This window comes from Anopheles moucheti, chromosome 2 (genome assembly GCF_943734755.1).
Source record: "Anopheles moucheti chromosome 2, idAnoMoucSN_F20_07, whole genome shotgun sequence".
Taxonomy (NCBI): Eukaryota; Metazoa; Arthropoda; class Insecta; order Diptera; family Culicidae; genus Anopheles; species Anopheles moucheti.
Window position 1 is genome coordinate 45662560 of NC_069140.1, and position 20106 is coordinate 45682665.

Consider the following 20106-nt stretch of genomic DNA (forward strand, 5'->3'; position numbering starts at 1 on the left):
GCAAAATGATAAATTTGGTATGAACAATTGTATAGTTCAAGGAAGCAGTTTTCCACTCGTTTGTTTGTTCTCTTTTCTGATTATAATCCAAAAACTATCGCTGTTAATAACAAAAATTTCGTGACAAGAATTTCTTCTCCATCACATCATTATGCAATAATACATTGGAGGAATAGAACAACTCATTGACCGAAACAAACAAGCAAATGAAATAAAACTCCATTCTTCCCTAGAAGTATTTGAACACTCCTCCTTTTTTGAGTTTCAACGAACTCAAAGTTTTGTCAAAGTGCACGTTTATTATACCATCTTCAATGACTCCTATTTCAAATGAAACGTTTTGCATTATTTGTTTACTAATGCTGCAGCGTTTGCAGTTTGTCAATGCCATGTTTTTCAAGATTTTAAACTTCAAAGAAATTTTTCAAGAGTTGTTCAACAAATAAGATAAGAACAACTTGAAGCTGCTGGTCATAAAAGGATTTTTCATAATGCTTTCGGAATCAAACTCCTCACCAACGTCATATAAACGATGACACCCGTCAAACATGCCGGATTTCAAGGACGCCATCTTTTTTCACTTTGATCCCATTTTTGCGACGTGCGGACGTGTCTGCGCGTTCGAAAATTATCAATTTTGTGTGTGAAAATAAGACTAAAAGTGCAATTTATTTGTGTGTGACGTTCAAGCAAATACTTCCGGCTACGTTAATAAGTCGCTAGCACCGCCATGGGTGACTCGCTCGAGGCAGCAATGCCCAGCATGGGCAGCGAGCAGCCACCATCCGTGGAGGCGGAGACCGTAGCCATTATCGATTTCGATAATTTTTCCAACTATCTCCGCAAGGCGATTACGGTACTGCTGCCGGAGGACGACATGAAATCGTTTGGTCCGCTGAACGCTGCCCTCGAGGATAGCGTCAATCAGGACTGCATTCGAAAGTTTATCTCCGATCCGCAAACGCAGGCACTGTACATCCAGCGGAACTGTTTTAAAGGTAGGAATGTGGGAGGATGATACAGGTGGCAGATCACGTCATCAAATCTTTACTTCCATACGTCGTCCGTAGGGTGTGTCATACGAGAGAGCAAGAAATGAAAGTTCCGTGCGACGATGACTCACAACCATCGTTGCATTATCCTTGAGTGCCGAAATGATTGCAATCGCTAATTGATTTTGTTTGTTTGTACTCCCATTAACCGGCAGATGATGAGAATGAGCCACCGACTGAAGGTGAAGAAGAAAAAGACTCCATTACGTACTACTTCGGTAACGATGTCCACTTCACCAACCAGCGCATGGCATCGTTGGTGTGCATCAAGCGTGGTGGATTGATCGAAGCGGACAAGTCGATTCACTCGCAGGTTCGGTTGATTAATTTCTCCGAAGGTTCACCGTACGAGACGTTGCATGCCTTCATCAGCAAAACGCTCGCACCGTACTTCAAGAGCTACGTGAAGGAATCGGGCCGTGCAGACCGTGACGGGGACAAGATGGCACCGTCGGTTGAAAAGAAGCTGGCCGAGTTGGAGATGGGACTGTTGCATCTGCAGCAAAACATCGATATTCCCGAGGTGACGCTCAACATCAACAGCACGGTTGCGCAGGTCGTGAAGAAATGTGCCGACGAGCAGCGCAAAGCCAAGATTACCGACTTTGGCGATAAGGTGCAAGACTCCACCTTCCTGAACACGCTCCAGAACGGGGTGAACCGGTGGATCAAGGAGATCCAGAAGGTGACGAAACTGGACCGTGATCCATCTTCCGGGACGGCTCTGCAGGAGATTTCGTTCTGGCTGAATCTGGAGCGTGCTTTGCACCGGATTCAGGAAAAGCGTGAATCGCCGGAGGTTGCGCTGACGCTGAACATCCTGAAGCACGGCAAACGCTTTCACGCGACTGTTTCGTTCGATACGGACACCGGACTGAAGCAAACGTTGGCAATGGTGGCAGACTACAATCCGCTGATGAAGGACTTCCCGATCAACGATCTGCTTTCGGCTACCGAGCTCGACAAGATACGGCAGGCGGTTCATTCGATTTTCAACCATCTGCGCAAGATTCGTAACACCAAGTACCCGATCCAGCGCTGCCTCCGTTTGATCGAAGCGATCTCGCGCGATCTTAGCCAGCAGCTGCTGAAGGTACTCGGTACGCGTCGTCTGATGCACATTCCGTTCGACGAGTTCGAGCGGGTAATGAACCAGTGCTTTGAAGTGTTCAGCTGCTGGGACGACGAGTACGATAAGTTGCTCGGTACGCTGCGCGAAATTGTCAAGCGTAAGCGCGACGAGCACATCAAGATGGTGTGGCGCATCTCGCCGGCGCACAAAATACTGCAGCAACGAATGGAGCATATGCGCAAGTTCCGTCGGCAGCACGAGCAGCTGCGTACGGTGATCGTGCGTGTGCTACGTCCCGCTCGTCAACCATCGTCAGCTCTTTCCGGTGCTGGTGATAGCGGTGTCGGTGGAGAGGGAAAGCAACCGTACAGTCTCGATACGGCCGATGCAAACGCCATCGAGGAGGTTAATCTGGCGTACGAGAATGTGAAGGAGATTGAGTGTCTGGACATTTCGAAGGAAGGTTCGGAAGCGTGGGATGCGGCGATTAAGCGGTACGAGGAACGTATCGATCGGGTTGAAGCTCGCATTACGGCCCATCTGCGCGATCAGCTCGGTACGGCGAAGAATGCGAACGAAATGTTCCGCATCTTTTCTCGTTTCAATGCACTGTTCGTGCGGCCGCACATTCGCGGTGCGATACGCGAATACCAGACGCAGTTGATTCAGCGTGTAAAGGACGATATCGAGGCATTGCATGAGAAGTTCAAGGTGAGCGAAGGTAGTTTCAAATATGTATCGTTCAAGTAACGTCTTTCGTTTGCTTCGACTTTCCAGGTGCAATACCCGCAAAGTAAGAGCTGCCGGTTGTCGGTAGTGCGAGATTTGCCACCCGTAGCCGGATCCATCATTTGGGCTCGTCAGATCGATAACCAGCTGACGATGTACCTTAAACGCGTCGAAGACGTGCTGGGACGTGGGTGGGAATCGCATATCGATGGTCAGAAGCTGAAGGCGGACGGAGACAGCTTCCGGGCGAAGCTTTCAACTGCCGAAGTGTTCCAGGATTGGGCCCGTAAGGTGCAGGAACGCAACACGGGCATCACGGGACGAATTTTCTCTATCGAAGCCACCCGCTCCCGGACCGGGCGAGGCAATACGTTACGTTTGCGCGTAAATTTCCTACCGGAAATTATCACCCTCTACAAGGAGGTGCGTAACCTGAAGAGTTTAGGTTTCCGCGTACCGTTAGCGATCGTGAACAAGGCGCATCAAGCCAATCAGCTGTATCCGTTCGCGATCTCGCTGATCGAAAGTATTCGTACGTACGAGCGGACACTCGAGAAGGTAAGTGTGGGATGACCGTGCGACAACCATTTTATCATTTATTCTATACAATTTGTCTTCAAATCTTCGCCAACCTCCTACGAAGTGTAACGCCCGTCTTCACAAAGCCATACATTAACCGCCACACTTTAAATGGCGATCCAAGTCATGTTACGTACATCCATTTACTTTCTACACTCTCGTTTTGGCCAAAAGACAAAATTGTTCTCATCAATGTGACGAAATTGTGCTTGTGCTCATCACTTCTCCGTTTGTGGAAAAACACAGAGAGAAAAAAACGGAAACACACTAACACACACAAATATCTCCATTAGAACTTTTACCTTTTGTCAATCACAATAAGAATCTCGTATCCTTAATTTGTTCTTCCATGCAGCTAAACAATAGGACATTAGCACAAAATTCAGTATTTAAGGTAGCGAACCGCTAAACAGTTTTTCTAGCATATATGCCTTTTTAAGGAGGCTTCAGTTTTGCTCTTGTTAATTTATTATTTTTTTTGTTTGGTCATTTTCTGTACCTGCTGTTGCTGCTACCGCCAACTTTACTTGTTCCGTTGCCCGAATACTACCACTCTTATGTATCGAACGTGTTGAATGGTTGTCGTTTTTTAAGTTATTGCTTCCTTAATGCCTTTTACGGAATGAAATACTGCTAATATCTGTGTTATCCTTTATCTCTATCGTATTTAGCCATTACTATTTCCTTTGCTTATGTGTTATACAATTACCTGCTAAAGGGACAATTTTGGTAGATTTGTTTGTTTTATCGCTCTTTTAGATTTGTTTTTGAGTCACAGATTTAAGTTCACTTAAATCTAAACATTTTATAATTGAACGAACTTTTCAAATATTAAATTCAAATGCTATCAAATACAATCGACCACAAAATATTCGAAACTATTATTAAACATGTTCGGCTTAGATGTTGTAACTATTTTTTAGATTATTTTGCTTTCTTTGTAATAGTTATGCTCTATTGTTGTGCACGAAAAGACTACATCCAATTGTGTTCTACATTAATATAATTCAAATGTTCGAAAAAAAAACATTTCGCTTGTTGTACGAATACAGATTTACACCATTTTCTAATTTTTGTTTATCCTTCTCCCTGCCCAACGTAGATTGAAGATCGGGCCAGCATCATACCGTTGGTGGCTGGACTGCGCAAGGAGGTATTGTCACTCATCTGCGAAGGTATTGCGCTCGTCTGGGAGAGTTACAAGCTGGATCCGTACGTACAACGCCTGTCGGAGAATGTGGTCTCGTTCCAGGAGAAGGTAGAAGATTTGCTGGTAGTCGAAGAGCAGCTGGACGTGGACGTACGTTCGCTCGAAACTTGTCCCTACAGTGCGGCCACCTTTGCGGACATTTTGTCCAAGATTCAGCACGCTGTCGATGATTTGTCGCTGAAGCAGTACTCCAACTTGCACGTTTGGGTCGCACGGCTGGATGAGGAGGTAGAGAAGAAGTTGGCGATGCGTCTGCAAGCTGGTATACAGGCGTGGACCGATGCGCTTACAGGCAACAAGAAAGAACTTGATCTTTCGATGGACACTGACGCTCCGACACAGCCCACGATTCGCCCCGGCGGTGATCCGCAAATTCAGCGAGCAATTCATGAGATTCGCATAACCAACCAGCAGATGTATCTGTATCCGTCGATCGAGGAAGCTCGGTTCCAGATCATGCAGCAACTGTTTGCATGGGAAGCGATTGTGACATCACAGACACGGCTGCAAAGCTCGCGCTACCAGGTCGGACTCGACAAGCCAGTCTCGCAGACCTACCGTAACCTGCTAACGAAACTTCCCAACAAACCAGACCCGTTAGAGGGAGCTTATGCTGCGATTGAGAACCAGATTGGCGATGTGCGTAGCTACGTCGATGAATGGTTACGCTACCAGAGCTTGTGGGATTTGCAAGCGGATATGCTGTACGGACGGCTCGGAGAGGACATCAATCTGTGGATCAAATGCTTGAATGATATCAAGAAATCGCGAACCACTTTCGACACCTCGGATACCAGGCGCGCGTACGGACCGATTGTGATCGATTACGCGAAGGTACAGGCGAAGGTAACGCTCAAGTACGACTCGTGGCACAAGGAGGCTCTCAGTAAGTTTGGCCAGCTGTTGGGCAACGAGATGAGCACGTTCCACACGAAGGTGTCCAAGAGTCGTAGCGACCTGGAGCAGCAAAGTATCGAGGCGGCTAGCACATCTGATGCAGTTTGCTTCATCACGTACGTGCAGTCACTGAAGAAGGAAATGCTCGTGTGGGATAAGCAGGTTGAGGTGTACCGCGAGGCACAGCGCATTCTCGAACGTCAGCGCTTCCAATTCCCGAACAATTGGCTTCACGTGGACAACATCGAAGGTGAATGGTCGGCATTCAATGAAATCATGAAGCGCAAGGATTCTGCCATTCAAACGCAGGTCGCCAGCCTGCAGGCAAAGATTGTGGCCGAAGATAAGGCTGTTGAGACGCGCACGGTTGACTTCCTGAACGATTGGGAGAAGAACAAACCGACCGGTGGACGTACTCGGCCTGATGATGCACTGCAGCAGCTTCACATTTTCGAGACAAAGTTCTCCCGTCTGAAGGAAGAACGGGACAACGTTGCGAAGGCAAAGGAAGCACTCGAGTTGCAAGAATCGGCTATCCCGAACAACAGCACGGAACGTATGTCTGTCGTGCTGGAAGAGTTGCAAGATTTGCGTGGCGTCTGGAGCGAACTGTCAAAGGTGTGGGCTCAGATTGATGAGACGCGCGAAAAGCCATGGTTGTCGGTACAGCCACGCAAACTGCGTCAATCGCTGGAAGCGATGATGAATCAACTGAAGGAACTGCCCGCTCGGCTGCGTATGTACGAGAGCTACGAGTATGTGAAGAAGCTGCTGCAGAGCTATATCAAGGTAAACATGATGATTGTAGAGTTAAAATCGGATGCCCTAAAGGAGCGTCACTGGAAGCAGCTGACCAAGCAGCTGCGCGTCAGCTGGGTATTGTCCGATCTAACACTCGGCCAGGTATGGGATGTTAATTTGCTGAAGAACGAATCGATCGTGAAGGACATCATACTGGTGGCACAGGGCGAAATGGCACTCGAGGAGTTCCTGAAGCAGGTGCGCGAAAGCTGGCAAAACTACGAGCTGGATCTGATCAACTATCAGAACAAATGCCGTATCATCCGTGGCTGGGACGATCTGTTCAATAAGGTGAAGGAACACATCAACTCCGTCGCTGCAATGAAGCTTTCGCCGTACTATAAGGTGTTTGAGGAGGAAGCTCTTACCTGGGAAGAGAAGCTTAACCGTATCAACTCATTGTTTGACGTGTGGATCGACGTCCAGCGTCGCTGGGTTTATCTGGAAGGTATCTTCTCTGGCAGTGCCGACATTAAAACGCTTCTTCCGGTGGAAACGTCCCGCTTCCAGAGCATTAGCTCGGAGTTTTTGGGCTTGATGAAGAAGGTCGCCAAATCGCCCAAAGTTATGGACGTGTTGAACATTCCGGCCGTGCAGCGTTCGCTCGAGCGTCTGGCCGATCTGTTGGGCAAAATCCAGAAAGCTCTTGGAGAATATCTCGAACGTGAGCGTACCTCGTTCCCGCGGTTCTACTTCGTGGGTGACGAAGATCTGCTGGAGATCATCGGTAACAGCAAGAACGTGGCACGGCTGCAGAAACACTTCAAGAAAATGTTCGCCGGCGTTGCCTCAATCCTGCTGAACGAGGATAACACCGTGATTTTGGGTATAGCGTCGCGCGAAGGTGAGGAAGTTCGTTTCATCAAGCCCGTTTCTACGGTCGAACATCCGAAGATCAACGAGTGGCTGTCACTGGTGGAGAAAGAGATGCGTTTCACGCTTGCCTCCTACCTAGCACAGGCGGTGCAAGACATTAAACAATTTAAGGATATCATCGATACACAAAAATACATGGAATGGTGCGACAAGTACCAAGCGCAGATCGTTGTTCTTGCGGCCCAAATCCTCTGGTCGGAAGATGTTGAAAACGCTCTGCAACAAACCTCCGAAGGTAATGGTGGAAATGGTGGTAACGGAAAGGATAAGACGCCGTTGCATCGCGTACTCACCACGGTTGAAGCAACGTTGAACGTGTTGGCCGATTCGGTACTGCAAGAGCAGCCGCCGCTGCGGCGCAAAAAGCTGGAACATCTGATCAACGAGTTCGTTCACAAGCGTACCGTCACGCGTCGCCTGATCGCGCACGGTGTCAACAATCCGAAATCGTTCCACTGGCTGTGCGAGATGCGCTTCTACTTCGATCCGCGCCAAACGGAGGTGCTGCAGCAGCTGACGATCCATATGGCGAACGCGCGCTTCTACTACGGCTTCGAGTATCTGGGCGTCCAGGACCGGCTCGTGCAGACACCGCTCACCGATCGCTGCTACCTGACGATGACGCAGGCCCTGGAGGCGCGGCTCGGTGGATCACCGTTCGGGCCGGCCGGTACCGGCAAGACGGAATCGGTGAAGGCGCTCGGTAATCAGCTGGGCCGCTTCGTGCTCGTCTTCAACTGTGACGAAACGTTCGACTTCCAGGCGATGGGCCGCATCTTCGTTGGCCTGTGTCAGGTCGGCGCTTGGGGTTGCTTCGACGAGTTCAATCGGCTCGAGGAGCGCATGCTGTCTGCCGTGTCGCAACAGATCCAAACCATCCAGGAGGCGCTCAAATCGCAACAGGACGCGAACCGGGACGCGCAAAGCATTACGGTCGAGCTGGTCGGTAAGCAGGTGCGCGTTTCGACCGATATGGCCATCTTCATCACGATGAATCCGGGTTATGCGGGCCGTTCGAACCTGCCGGACAATCTGAAGAAGCTGTTCCGCTCGCTGGCAATGACCACACCGGACCGTCAGCTGATTGCGGAGGTGATGCTGTTCAGCCAGGGTTTCCGTACGGCGGAAAAGCTCGCCTGCAAGATCGTACCGTTCTTCAAGCTGTGCGACGAACAGTTGTCCAATCAATCGCACTACGATTTTGGACTGCGTGCGCTTAAATCCGTGCTCGTGTCAGCCGGTAATGTGAAGCGCGATCGCATCATGAAGATCAAGGACACGAAGAAGCAACAGGGTGAGGAGAACATCGACGAGGCATCGATTGCGGAAAACCTTCCCGAACAGGAGATCCTCATACAGTCCGTGTGCGAGACGATGGTACCGAAGCTGGTGGCGGAGGATATTCCGCTGCTGTTTTCGCTGCTGAGCGATGTGTTCCCGAACGTAGGCTATACGCGCGCCGAAATGAAGGGCCTGAAGGACGAAATCCGTAAGGTGTGCTCGGAGGAGTATTTGGTGTGCGGAGAAGGTGATGAGCAAGGCGGCGCCTGGATGGAGAAGGTAAGATAGATGGATCATTATTTCGTTACGTTTACATGCGCGCTGTAAAGAAAATATTTCTAGCAGAGGTTAAGGGATACAAGTTAGGGATGTTGTTTCTTGAGGTCTGCAAATAACTCTCGAGCTGCTCAAACATAAGCGGACCCTATAGTTACAGTTAGAAATGATCACAAATCATTCATAAAATCTTCAACTTGATTCATGCGCCATTTTCAAGCAGCAGTGTTTAGCGCAGTGTTCAATTTTCCTGTTTTCTCTCTACACGGAATTCTCCATGGAGAGATAAAGGAATCTATAAATCATAGTTACGGCTACGAATTAAGTTTAAGATTTATTTTTCAAACATTTGTGAGGTTTTAGCTTTTTCAATAGTTTACTGATCTACCGAATAATGATGTGCTCGGTGATATAAGCAACATTTCGCGTTAGTCATCAAGCTAATTCTGGAGAGGAAAACGTATCACCTTTTCATCAGTATTATAATTTAGTATGCCTACTAATATCTCCGTTTGGCTTTCCACAAACCCATACGACTTATACTAACGTGCCTTCTTTTCTTACCTAATCCGACGCTTTATTTACGAAATGCATAAACAAAAAAAAATCACAAAACTATGCCCAAACCAAACAATCGCCATCCTACTGAAACCCGACTAAACATAAATATAACAGGGATTCGGCGAAACGTGGGTTGACAAAGTGAGTGCAATTAATTGTAAGCCTAAGTAAATATCAGCTTGTGTTGATGAGTTTATTGCGATTATTTATTCCATCGTTTGCTTTGTGTTACCCATTGTGATTAAGTTTTGCTTTTATTTTATTATCTCTTTCTTTTTCCAAACATCCCCTTCATTTTTACACAGTGGATTAGGTTATTCAAAATTCATAACGTGCACCTTGCTTCAAAAATTAATACATTTTAGGAGGGCATTTCATACATTTGGCTAAATGGGTTGTGTTGTACCCGTAATTGTTTCCACCGTGTAAAAATGATGATTAATAATTGTGTATAGTTTGTGTGCGAGTGAATGTGTGTATTTAGCTTGAGTTTGTGGCTTACTACAAGCCCTTACTACTTGCATTTCCCTTGTACATGTGCTTGGCGCGACAATGACACGCTATAGCAAAATGTAATTCATTGTTATACAATTACAATTTCTAATCGTACATCATCGTTCTCCATTTCAGGTCTTACAATTGTATCAAATTTCGAACCTCAACCACGGTCTGATGATGGTCGGTCCATCCGGGTCGGGTAAATCATCCGCCTGGAAGGTGTTGTTGAAGGCGCTGGAGCGTTTCGAAGGTACCGAAGGTGTAGCGCACGTAATCGACCCGAAAGCCATCTCGAAGGAAGCACTGTACGGTGTGCTGGATCCGAATACGCGCGAATGGACGGATGGTTTGTTCACACACATTCTGCGCAAAATCATCGACAATGTGCGCGGTGAGATCAACAAGCGCCAGTGGATCATCTTCGATGGTGATGTCGATCCGGAATGGGTCGAAAACCTCAACTCCGTGCTGGACGATAACAAGCTGCTAACGCTACCGAACGGCGAGCGTCTATCGTTGCCTCCGAACGTGCGCATCATGTTCGAGGTGCAGGATCTGAAGTACGCTACACTGGCCACCGTATCGCGTTGCGGTATGGTTTGGTTCTCGGAGGACGTACTCTCGACGGAGATGATCTTCGAAAACTATATGTCGCGTTTGCGGCATATCCCGCTGGAAGACGGTGAGGAGGAAAGCTTCAGCGGACAAACCAAGAGCAACGAAAAGGAGGATGAGGTGACGCCAGCGCTGCAAACGCAACGCGAAATTGCTGCGCTGCTGCAACCGTACTTCAATTCGGACGGGTTGGTTGTGCGCTGCCTTGAGTATGCGATGGGTCAGGAGCATATAATGGACTTTACTCGGTTGCGAGCGCTCAGTTCGCTCTTTTCGATGCTGAACCAAGGCGCACGGAACGTGTTGACCTTCAACCAACAACATCCCGATTTCCCTGTTCCGCCGGAGCAGCTGGAACAGTACATTCCGAAGTTGCTAATCTACTCGATGCTGTGGTCGTTTGCGGGTGACTCTAAGCTGAAAGTACGCTCCGATTTGGGTGACTTCTTGCGCAGTATTACTACGGTGACGCTTCCGGCGCAAGGTGGCAATCCAATAATCGATTACGAAGTAAACATCCAAGGTGACTGGGTACCGTGGTCGAACAAGGTGCCCGTGATTGAGATCGAAACGCACAAGGTAGCCGCGCCAGATGTGGTCGTACCAACGTTGGACACGGTACGCCATGAATCGCTCCTGTACACTTGGCTGGCCGAACACAAACCACTCGTTCTGTGTGGTCCACCAGGTTCCGGTAAAACAATGACACTGTTCTCAGCCCTTCGTGCCCTGCCCGACATGGAGGTTGTAGGGTTGAACTTCTCTTCCGCTACTACACCGGAGCTGCTGTTGAAAACGTTTGATCACTACTGTGAGTATCGTAAAACACCGAACGGTGTTGTACTGGCACCGGTACAGCTCGGCAAGTGGTTGGTACTGTTTTGCGACGAAATCAATCTGCCCGATATGGACTCGTACGGTACGCAGCGTGTCATTTCCTTCCTTCGACAGCTTGTCGAGCATAAGGGTTTCTACCGTGCGGCCGACCAATCGTGGGTGTCGCTGGAACGCATCCAGTTCGTTGGAGCTTGTAACCCGCCGACCGATCCAGGCCGTAAGCCGCTGAGCCATCGGTTCCTGCGCCACGTACCGATCATCTACGTGGATTATCCGGGCGAGACATCGCTCAAGCAGATTTACGGCACGTTCAGCCGGGCGATGCTCCGCCTGATGCCGAATCTACGTGGATACGCCGAACCGCTCACGAACGCGATGGTCGAATTTTATCTCGCTTCGCAGGATCGCTTCACGCAGGATATGCAACCGCACTACGTGTACTCGCCGCGTGAGATGACACGCTGGGTGCGTGGCATCTGCGAGGCCATTCGACCACTGGACAACCTACCGGTCGAGGGGCTGGTGCGATTGTGGGCGCATGAAGCACTGCGTCTGTTCCAGGATCGATTGGTGGAAGAGTCGGAACGACGTTGGACGAACGAAAACATTGACCTTGTCGCAACGAAACATTTCCCGAGCGTCGATCGCGAGAAGGCACTCACGCGTCCTATTCTCTACAGCAACTGGCTGTCGAAGGACTACATGCCGGTTAATCGGGACGAGCTGCGCGATTACGTCAAGGCGCGTCTGAAGGTGTTCTACGAGGAGGAACTCGACGTACCGCTGGTGCTGTTCGACGAGGTGTTGGAGCACGTACTGCGCATCGATCGAATCTTCCGCCAGCCGCAGGGCCATCTGTTGCTGATCGGTGTATCCGGTGCAGGAAAGACCACACTGTCGCGTTTTGTCGCGTGGATGAATGGATTGTCCATCTTCCAGATTAAGGTGCACAACAAGTACACGAGCGAAGACTTCGACGAGGATTTGCGGTGTGTGCTGCGGCGGGCCGGCTGCAAGGATGAAAAGATTGCCTTCATCCTGGATGAATCGAACGTATTGGATTCGGGCTTCCTGGAGCGTATGAATACACTGCTAGCGAACGGCGAAGTGCCCGGATTGTTCGAGGGCGATGAATACACGACGCTTATGACGCAGTGCAAAGAGGGCGCTCAGCGCGAAGGGCTAATGCTTGATTCGAGCGACGAACTGTACAAGTGGTTCACGCAGCAAGTTATGCGAAACCTGCACGTGGTGTTCACGATGAATCCATCGACTGATGGGCTGAAGGATAGGGCTGCCACTTCGCCCGCGCTATTCAATCGCTGTGTGCTGAACTGGTTTGGTGATTGGTCCGATTCGGCATTGTTCCAGGTGGGCAAAGAATTCACTATCCGTGTCGATCTTGAGAAACCTACCTGGTCCGCGCCGGACTTCTTCCCGGCCGTTTGTCCCCTGGTATCAAACACCCCTTCGCATCGCGATGCAGTCATCAACAGTTGCGTTTACGTACATCAAACGCTGCACAAGGCGAATGCGCGGCTGGCAAAGCGTGGCAGCCGCACGATGGCCATTACGCCACGTCACTATTTGGACTTTATTCATCATTTTGTGAAATTGTACTCGGAAAAACGCAGCGATTTGGAGGAACAACAGCTGCACTTGAACGTCGGTCTGAACAAGATCGCCGAAACGGTTGAACAGGTAAGCGAAAGGAAGCGGATATTATCCCCAGCGGTAACACATTAAATTACCGACAACAATTGCCTTTTTAGGTTGAAGAAATGCAAAAATCATTGGCAGTCAAATCGCAAGAGCTGCAGGCGAAGAATGAAGCGGCTAACGCGAAACTGAAGCAAATGTTCAAGGATCAACAGGAAGCAGAAATTAAGAAGGTGCAGTCGCAAGAAATTCAGCAACAGCTGGCCGAACAAACGGTCAAAATCGAAGAAAAGCGAAAGGATGTAATGGCAGATCTGGCGCAGGTCGAACCGGCCGTTATTGACGCTCAAGCCGGTAAGGTTTACATACGTATCTTTAAGAGAATATCTGTGGGGGGACGGGAGTTTCTTTTGTTTTTCTTTTATAGCACATATCGCCATTTATGGACGTGTTTTTAAAAGGAAACGCTCTTTAAAAAAAACCGGAACAACGGGCCCTTAAATCTTAACTTTTTTTTGTTGTTTGTTGACAAAACCGCACCGCCGCATCACTTAAAGCCGTTGGCAACATTAAGAAGAAGCAGCTGGCGGAAGTACGCACGATGGCGAACCCGCCCCTACCGGTCAAGATGGCGCTCGAGTCAGTGTGTCTGCTGCTCGGCGAAGACGATCGGGGCGGCGATTGGAAGGCAATCCGTGCGATCATGGTGAAGGATAGCTTCATCGCGTCGATTGTCAAGCTGGACACATCGCACATTACGTAATTATCTCAATGCGAGCCAAACAAGCAAAAAAACAGGCCATCGCCCGATAGCAGTAATCAGGAAAAGCGAAAGCGCAAGCAATGCTCCATTTGCAAAGTATCAATATCAGCCTTAAACTTCATCAAATAACCGTTTAGGCGGCTTTACGTGACTAAATTCTCAAACAAGCGCAACAAAAGTCTGCCAAACAAAGGATCTTTAATGGTTAAGAAACAAATTATCGAGGTTGGGAGATTGTCTTTGTTTGTCCGTAATTGTTTGTCGGCTTTTTCGTTGCGCTACAAGCTATATATTTGTGTTGTGATTCATTTTTAACAGCTTGTCCTCCACACTAGCTTCCTTCACACGTGGTTGGCAAAATTAGCAACATGAATCGGAACGGTTCGTTTGGCGGTTCAGTTCATGATGATTTCATGCTGCAAATTTTTCGACCGTTGTGATTTATTTATCGTTCGCACTGTGCTATATGATACGTTCTAAAACAATTTAAACATATGTTAAGTGTATGCTGCTAAACGAAACCAACATACCAGTTTACCAGAACGGGTTGTGGGTCAATGTATGGTTTTGCCGAAGATTTCGATTTAAAAATAACATTCGCCGTCAAGTTGTAAATTGCTCCAGCAAAGAGCAAAGTCTGATGAAATTTTGTATTTCAGGTTATTGTATTTTTAAATAACCATTGAATTACTGTTATGCTTAACCAGAACCATTCTCTTAATAATGTTCATTAAATGTTCTTTATCTTTTTACTTCTTTCTCTCTTTTTCTCTCTCACTCTCTCTTTTGTCTTAACGTTCTAATATGTTATGCGTTCTGCTAAATAATAACCTTTACCAATCCTCTTTGTGCCTATCGAACCCATTATTGTTCGCGCATAATGATGCGAATCAATATGCTAACACGACATCCCCATCATGTTTCGTAATCAAACCCACTAATCTCGTCTCAAAACTGTAATTCAAACTGACCCGACAATTGTCTAAACCCCAACCTGGGCCCCCGTTTCACCGTGCAGCGGTAAAATCGATCAAGAAACAGCATCTCGTCGAGGTACGTTCGATGGCGAATCCACCGGCCGTGGTTAAGTTGGCGCTCGAATCGATCTGTCTGCTGCTAGGAGAGAACGCATCGGACTGGAAATCCATTCGTGCCGTTATAATGCGGGAAAACTTTATCAACTTGATTGTGTCAAATTTCAGTACCGAAGACATAACGTAAGCATGAACAGAAACTCTCTTTTTCTCTTCATTCCTTTTTCTTTCTATTTGCTCCCTTGTTTTTGGTTTTATTTATTGTTTTATATATTTTTTGTTTGTTTTATTTTCGGTAAATCATGTTTCCTTTCTGTTGTTTTTTCTTCTTTTACTTAGTTTGTTTTTTCCCCTTCATATTTACCTTTGGTTTCCCTCGAGTACATCGAATGTGTTTTTCTTTTGTTGTAGTGTGAGCTTATCCACGATTTTATTTTCATTTGTGCAAGGGGGTTGAGATTTTGTTCGGCACTCCACACTCATCCCACTTCTTCTCCGTAGCCATAATAACCCCCTTTGCCCTCGAAGGGTAAACTATCTCTACCTAAAGATTCGCACCTCCTTCCGTTAGTAGCTGTAGTAGCGAATGTAGTGATCGGATGTAGTAAACTTCCTCCAACCATCCTTCACACGGTGTGCGATTGTAAAAAGCAATTATTACCAATTATCAGTTTGTTTAATTCGTTACCTACCATCTACATGACGAGGCACGGAGAATCTTGACGTTTTGTCAACCGTTCCCTTTTATTAAGCGATACCGTTTTCTTTTCCTGTTTCATTCCAAACAGCAACTACTTTAAGTGAGTTAATCTGTTTATGAGCTGACTGCTTACACGCTCTCCTGTACATAGTCCGCATGATTAACAAAACAAAAATTGCTTTTTGCTGCACACTTGGCATGATACACACAATACCAAACATATGATAATGATCACGTCCGGGGTAATAGTTTGGCTTGTATATTTTGAATTAAAAGATCCCTTGTTTTTGGTAATGGTTTCGTGTAACTCCGGACGAAATAACACTAGCGCATGTAGTATAATGCTTTGAAGTTATGTTCAACCTAACCTCGCCTGCATGAGTTGCTTTATCCACGCTTGTTCCGTTGCGCTTTTCGCTTTCCCAAATCATCATTCTAATGAACGATTGTTTTCTCTACTTTCCTCAACAAAACAAAAAACGTCGTCCCACCAACAGCGATGAGGTGCGTGAAAAGATGAAGTCGAAGTATCTGAGCAATCCGGACTACAACTTCGAGAAGGTGAACCGCGCCTCGATGGCATGCGGTCCTATGGTGAAGTGGGCGATCGCCCAGGTCGAGTACGCTGACATGCTGAAGCGCGTCGAACCGCTGCGCGAAGAGCTCAGCTCGCTGGAACGGCAGGCGGAGACAAATATTAAGCACGGCAAGGAAGTGAAGGAACTGATCGCCCAGCTCGAGCAGAGCATTGCCGCGTACAAGGAAGAGTACGCACAGTTGATCTCGCAAGCGCAAGCCATCAAAACCGATCTGGAGAATGTGCAGGCGAAGGTGGATCGCTCGATCGCGCTCCTGAAGAGTTTGGTCATCGAGCGGGAACGCTGGGAAGCGACGAGCGAAACGTTCCGCTCGCAAATGTCCACCATCGTCGGTGATGTTTTGCTGTCGGCTGCGTTCATTGCGTACGGTGGTTATTTCGATCAGCATTATCGAAGCAATCTCTTCTCGACCTGGTGCCAGCATCTGCAGGCAGCCAACATACAGTTCCGGGCGGATATTGCCCGTACTGAATATTTGTCTAATCCGGACGAGCGTTTGCGCTGGCAAGCGAACGCACTGCCGACTGATGATCTGTGCACGGAGAATGCAATCATGCTGAAGCGCTTCAATCGCTACCCGTTGATCATCGATCCTTCCGGCCAGGCTACGGAGTTTATCATGAACGAGTTCAAGGATAAGAAGATCACCAAGACGAGCTTCCTGGACGATTCGTTCCGCAAGAACCTGGAGTCTGCATTGCGCTTCGGTAATCCGTTGCTTGTGCAAGACGTGGAGAATTACGATCCGATACTGAACCCGGTGCTAAACCGTGAACTGCGTCGTACCGGTGGACGCGTTTTGATCACGCTAGGCGACCAGGACATTGATCTGTCGCCGTCGTTCGTGATCTTCCTGTCGACGCGTGACCCTACAGTGGAGTTCCCTCCGGATATCTGTTCGCGTGTAACGTTCGTTAACTTCACCGTGACGCGCAGCTCGCTCCAATCGCAGTGTCTCAACCAGGTACTGAAGGCCGAACGACCCGACATTGACGAGAAGCGTTCGGATCTGCTAAAGCTGCAGGGTGAGTTCCATCTGCGACTGCGCCAACTGGAGAAGAGTTTGCTGCAGGCGTTGAACGACGCCAAGGGCAAGATTTTGGATGACGATTCAGTCATTACCACGCTGGAAACGCTCAAGAAGGAAGCGGCCGACATTGGGCAGAAGGTGGAAGAAACGGACAAGGTTATCGGTGAGATTGAAACGGTTTCGCAACAGTACCTTTCGCTGTCGCAGGCCTGCTCGAACATCTACTTCACCATGGACAGCCTGAACCAGGTACACTTCCTGTACCAGTACTCGCTGAAAATGTTCCTGGACATATTCAGCACCGTACTGCACAACAATCCGAAGCTGGAAGGCAAATCGGATCATACCGCACGGTTGCTTATCATCACGTCCGATCTGTACCGTGTGTGTTACGATCGTGTTGCGCGCGGTATGTTACATGCCGATCGGCTCACGTTTGCGATTCTGCTGTGTCGCATCCATCTGAAGGGTACATCGGAACCGAACCTCGATCAAGAATTCAACTTCTTCTTGCGCAACAAGGAAGGTCTAGTGACGTCTGCAAGCCACGTCGATGGAGTAAGTGCGGAGCAGCTCGAATCTGTCACACGGCTAGCGACTCGATTGTCCATCTTCCGTAAGCTGCTGGACAAAATCAAATCTATGCCCGAGCTTACCGCTTGGCTGCAGCAAGGTTCGCCGGAACAGAATGTACCGGTGCTGTGGGACGAATCGAAGGCACTGTCATCGGTTTCGGCGGCCATGCATCAGCTGCTGCTGATTCAAGCATTCCGGCCAGATCGCGTTATTGCAGCGGCACATCTGTTCGTTTCGACCGTTCTGGGCGAGGACTTTATGCCACAGGCCGAGAAGGAACTGGACTTTGCAACATGTGTCGAGAAGGAGCTGAACAGCAACACGCCCGCACTGTTGTGCTCTGTCACCGGGTACGATGCATCATCCCGTGTTGATGATCTAGCCGCGGAGCTGAACAAACAGATATCGAGTATCGCGATCGGTTCGGCGGAAGGTTTCAACCAGGCCGAACGGGCCATCAATATGGCCTGCAAGTCTGGCCGTTGGGTGCTTCTGAAGAACGTACATCTCGCGCCACAATGGTTGGTACAGCTGGAGAAGAAGCTTCACTCGCTGCAACCTCACTCTGGTTTCCGGTTGTTCCTCACGATGGAGATCAATCCGAAGGTGCCGGTGAATTTGCTCCGGGCGGGCCGTATCTTTGTGTACGAACCACCACCAGGCATACGTGCTAACCTGTTGCGTACATTCTCGACCGTGCCGGCAGCACGTATGATGAAACAACCGAGCGAACGTGCTCGATTGTACTTCCTGCTGTCCTGGTTCCATGCTATCGTCCAGGAACGTCTCCGGTACGTCCCACTAGGCTGGGCGAAGAAGTATGAATTCAACGAGTCGGATCTGCGCGTAGCTTGCGATACGCTCGACACGTGGATCGATGCGACGGCAATGGGTCGAACGAATCTACCACCCGAGAAAGTCCCGTGGGATGCGCTGGTAACACTGCTGTCGCAGAGCATCTACGGTGGTAAGATCGATAACGATTTCGATCAGCGTCTGTTGGCTTCCTTCCTGTCCAAACTGTTTACGGCCCATAGCTTCGAGGCTGAGTTTGCGCTCGTCGCCAACGTGGACGGTGTGGCCGGTGGACCAAACGGGCAGCGGCACATCACCATGCCAGATGGAACGCGACGCGATCACTTCCTTAAGTGGATCGAAGCGCTGGCTGACCGACAGACACCATCCTGGCTCGGTCTGCCGAACAATGCCGAGAAAGTGTTGCTGACCACGCGCGGTACGGATCTTATTAGCAAGCTGCTCAAGATGCAACAGCTAGAGGATGACGATGAGCTGGCGTACAGCAACGATGAGAGCCTTGACACGATGCAAACACGTCAGGAGGACGGTCGACCGTCGTGGATGAAGACACTGCACAACAGCGCACTGACCTGGTTGGAGCTGTTGCCCAAGAGCCTCGCTACGCTGAAGCGTACCGTCGAGAACATCAAGGATCCGCTGTATCGCTACTTCGAACGTGAGGTATCCAGTGGCGCCAAACTACTGCAGACGGTCGTGAGTGATCTGCAGGATGTGGTGTTGATCTGTCAGGGTGAGAAGAAGCAGACGAACTATCACCGTACGATGCTGAGTGAGCTTGTTCGTGGTATTTTACCGGCTGGTTGGCGTCGTTACACCGTACCTGCCGGATGTACGGTCATCCAGTGGATAACGGACTTCAGCCAGCGCGTTCAGCAGCTACAGAAGGTATCCACATTGGTGTCGCAAGCAGGCGCCAAAGAGCTGCAGAGCTTCCCAGTCTGGTTGGGAGGGTTGTTTAATCCGGAAGCGTACATCACAGCGACTCGTCAGTGTGTTGCGCAGGCTAACAGCTGGTCCCTGGAGGAATTGACCCTCACCGTAACGATCACGGAAAGTGGTTCCGATAGTTACGATAATATGAAGGATAGTAGCTTCGGTGTATCCGGTCTTAAGCTACAGGGCGCCCAATGCAAGAACAATCAACTGCTGCTAACATCCGCGATCATGACGGAGTTGCCGCTGACGTTGCTCAAGTGGACACGCATCGATTCGGAAGCGGCTCGGGGCACGAAGCTAACGCTTCCGGTCTATCTGAACTCTACCCGTGTGGAGCTGCTGTTCACGGTCGATATGACCGTAGCACCGGGACAGGATCCGCACAGCTTCTACGAACGTGGTGTTGCTGTGCTAGCGTCAACTGCCCTGAACTAAACATCCGATGGACATTCTTCTAGCTTATACCTATCTTATGATATCGTGTAACTGCATAACTAAATCTCTGGTGCAAAGGTTATTGGGAATCATGCTATTTATCTTCGTTTAATATATTTCTACAAATGCGGTGCAGCGGATTATCTTACGCTAGTAAAATTGTATTGCTCTCGTTCCAAGAACAAAAATGGGGCACGCTTAATCAATTCACATTTATTCAAATATATTTCTCATGCATAATCAAAACATCACGTTGTCTGAATGTTCTTAA

General features: G+C 48.8%; 1 protein-coding gene across 1 annotated transcript; it reads left to right on the top strand.

Annotated features, from left to right (window-relative positions):
• The first annotated feature begins 730 nt into the window (after positions 1 to 730).
• On the top strand, positions 731 to 20076 carry LOC128298993 (dynein heavy chain, cytoplasmic). Its single transcript, XM_053034819.1, has 10 exons — positions 731 to 998; positions 1208 to 2835; positions 2902 to 3411; positions 3788 to 3826; positions 4535 to 8776; positions 9449 to 9475; positions 9965 to 12985; positions 13057 to 13297; positions 14725 to 14923; positions 15938 to 20076. The coding sequence occupies exons 1-10, from the start codon at positions 731 to 733 to the stop codon at positions 19833 to 19835; spliced, it is 14073 nt and encodes a 4690-aa protein (XP_052890779.1). The 3' UTR covers positions 19836 to 20076.
• Positions 20077 to 20106: the final 30 nt, after the last annotated feature.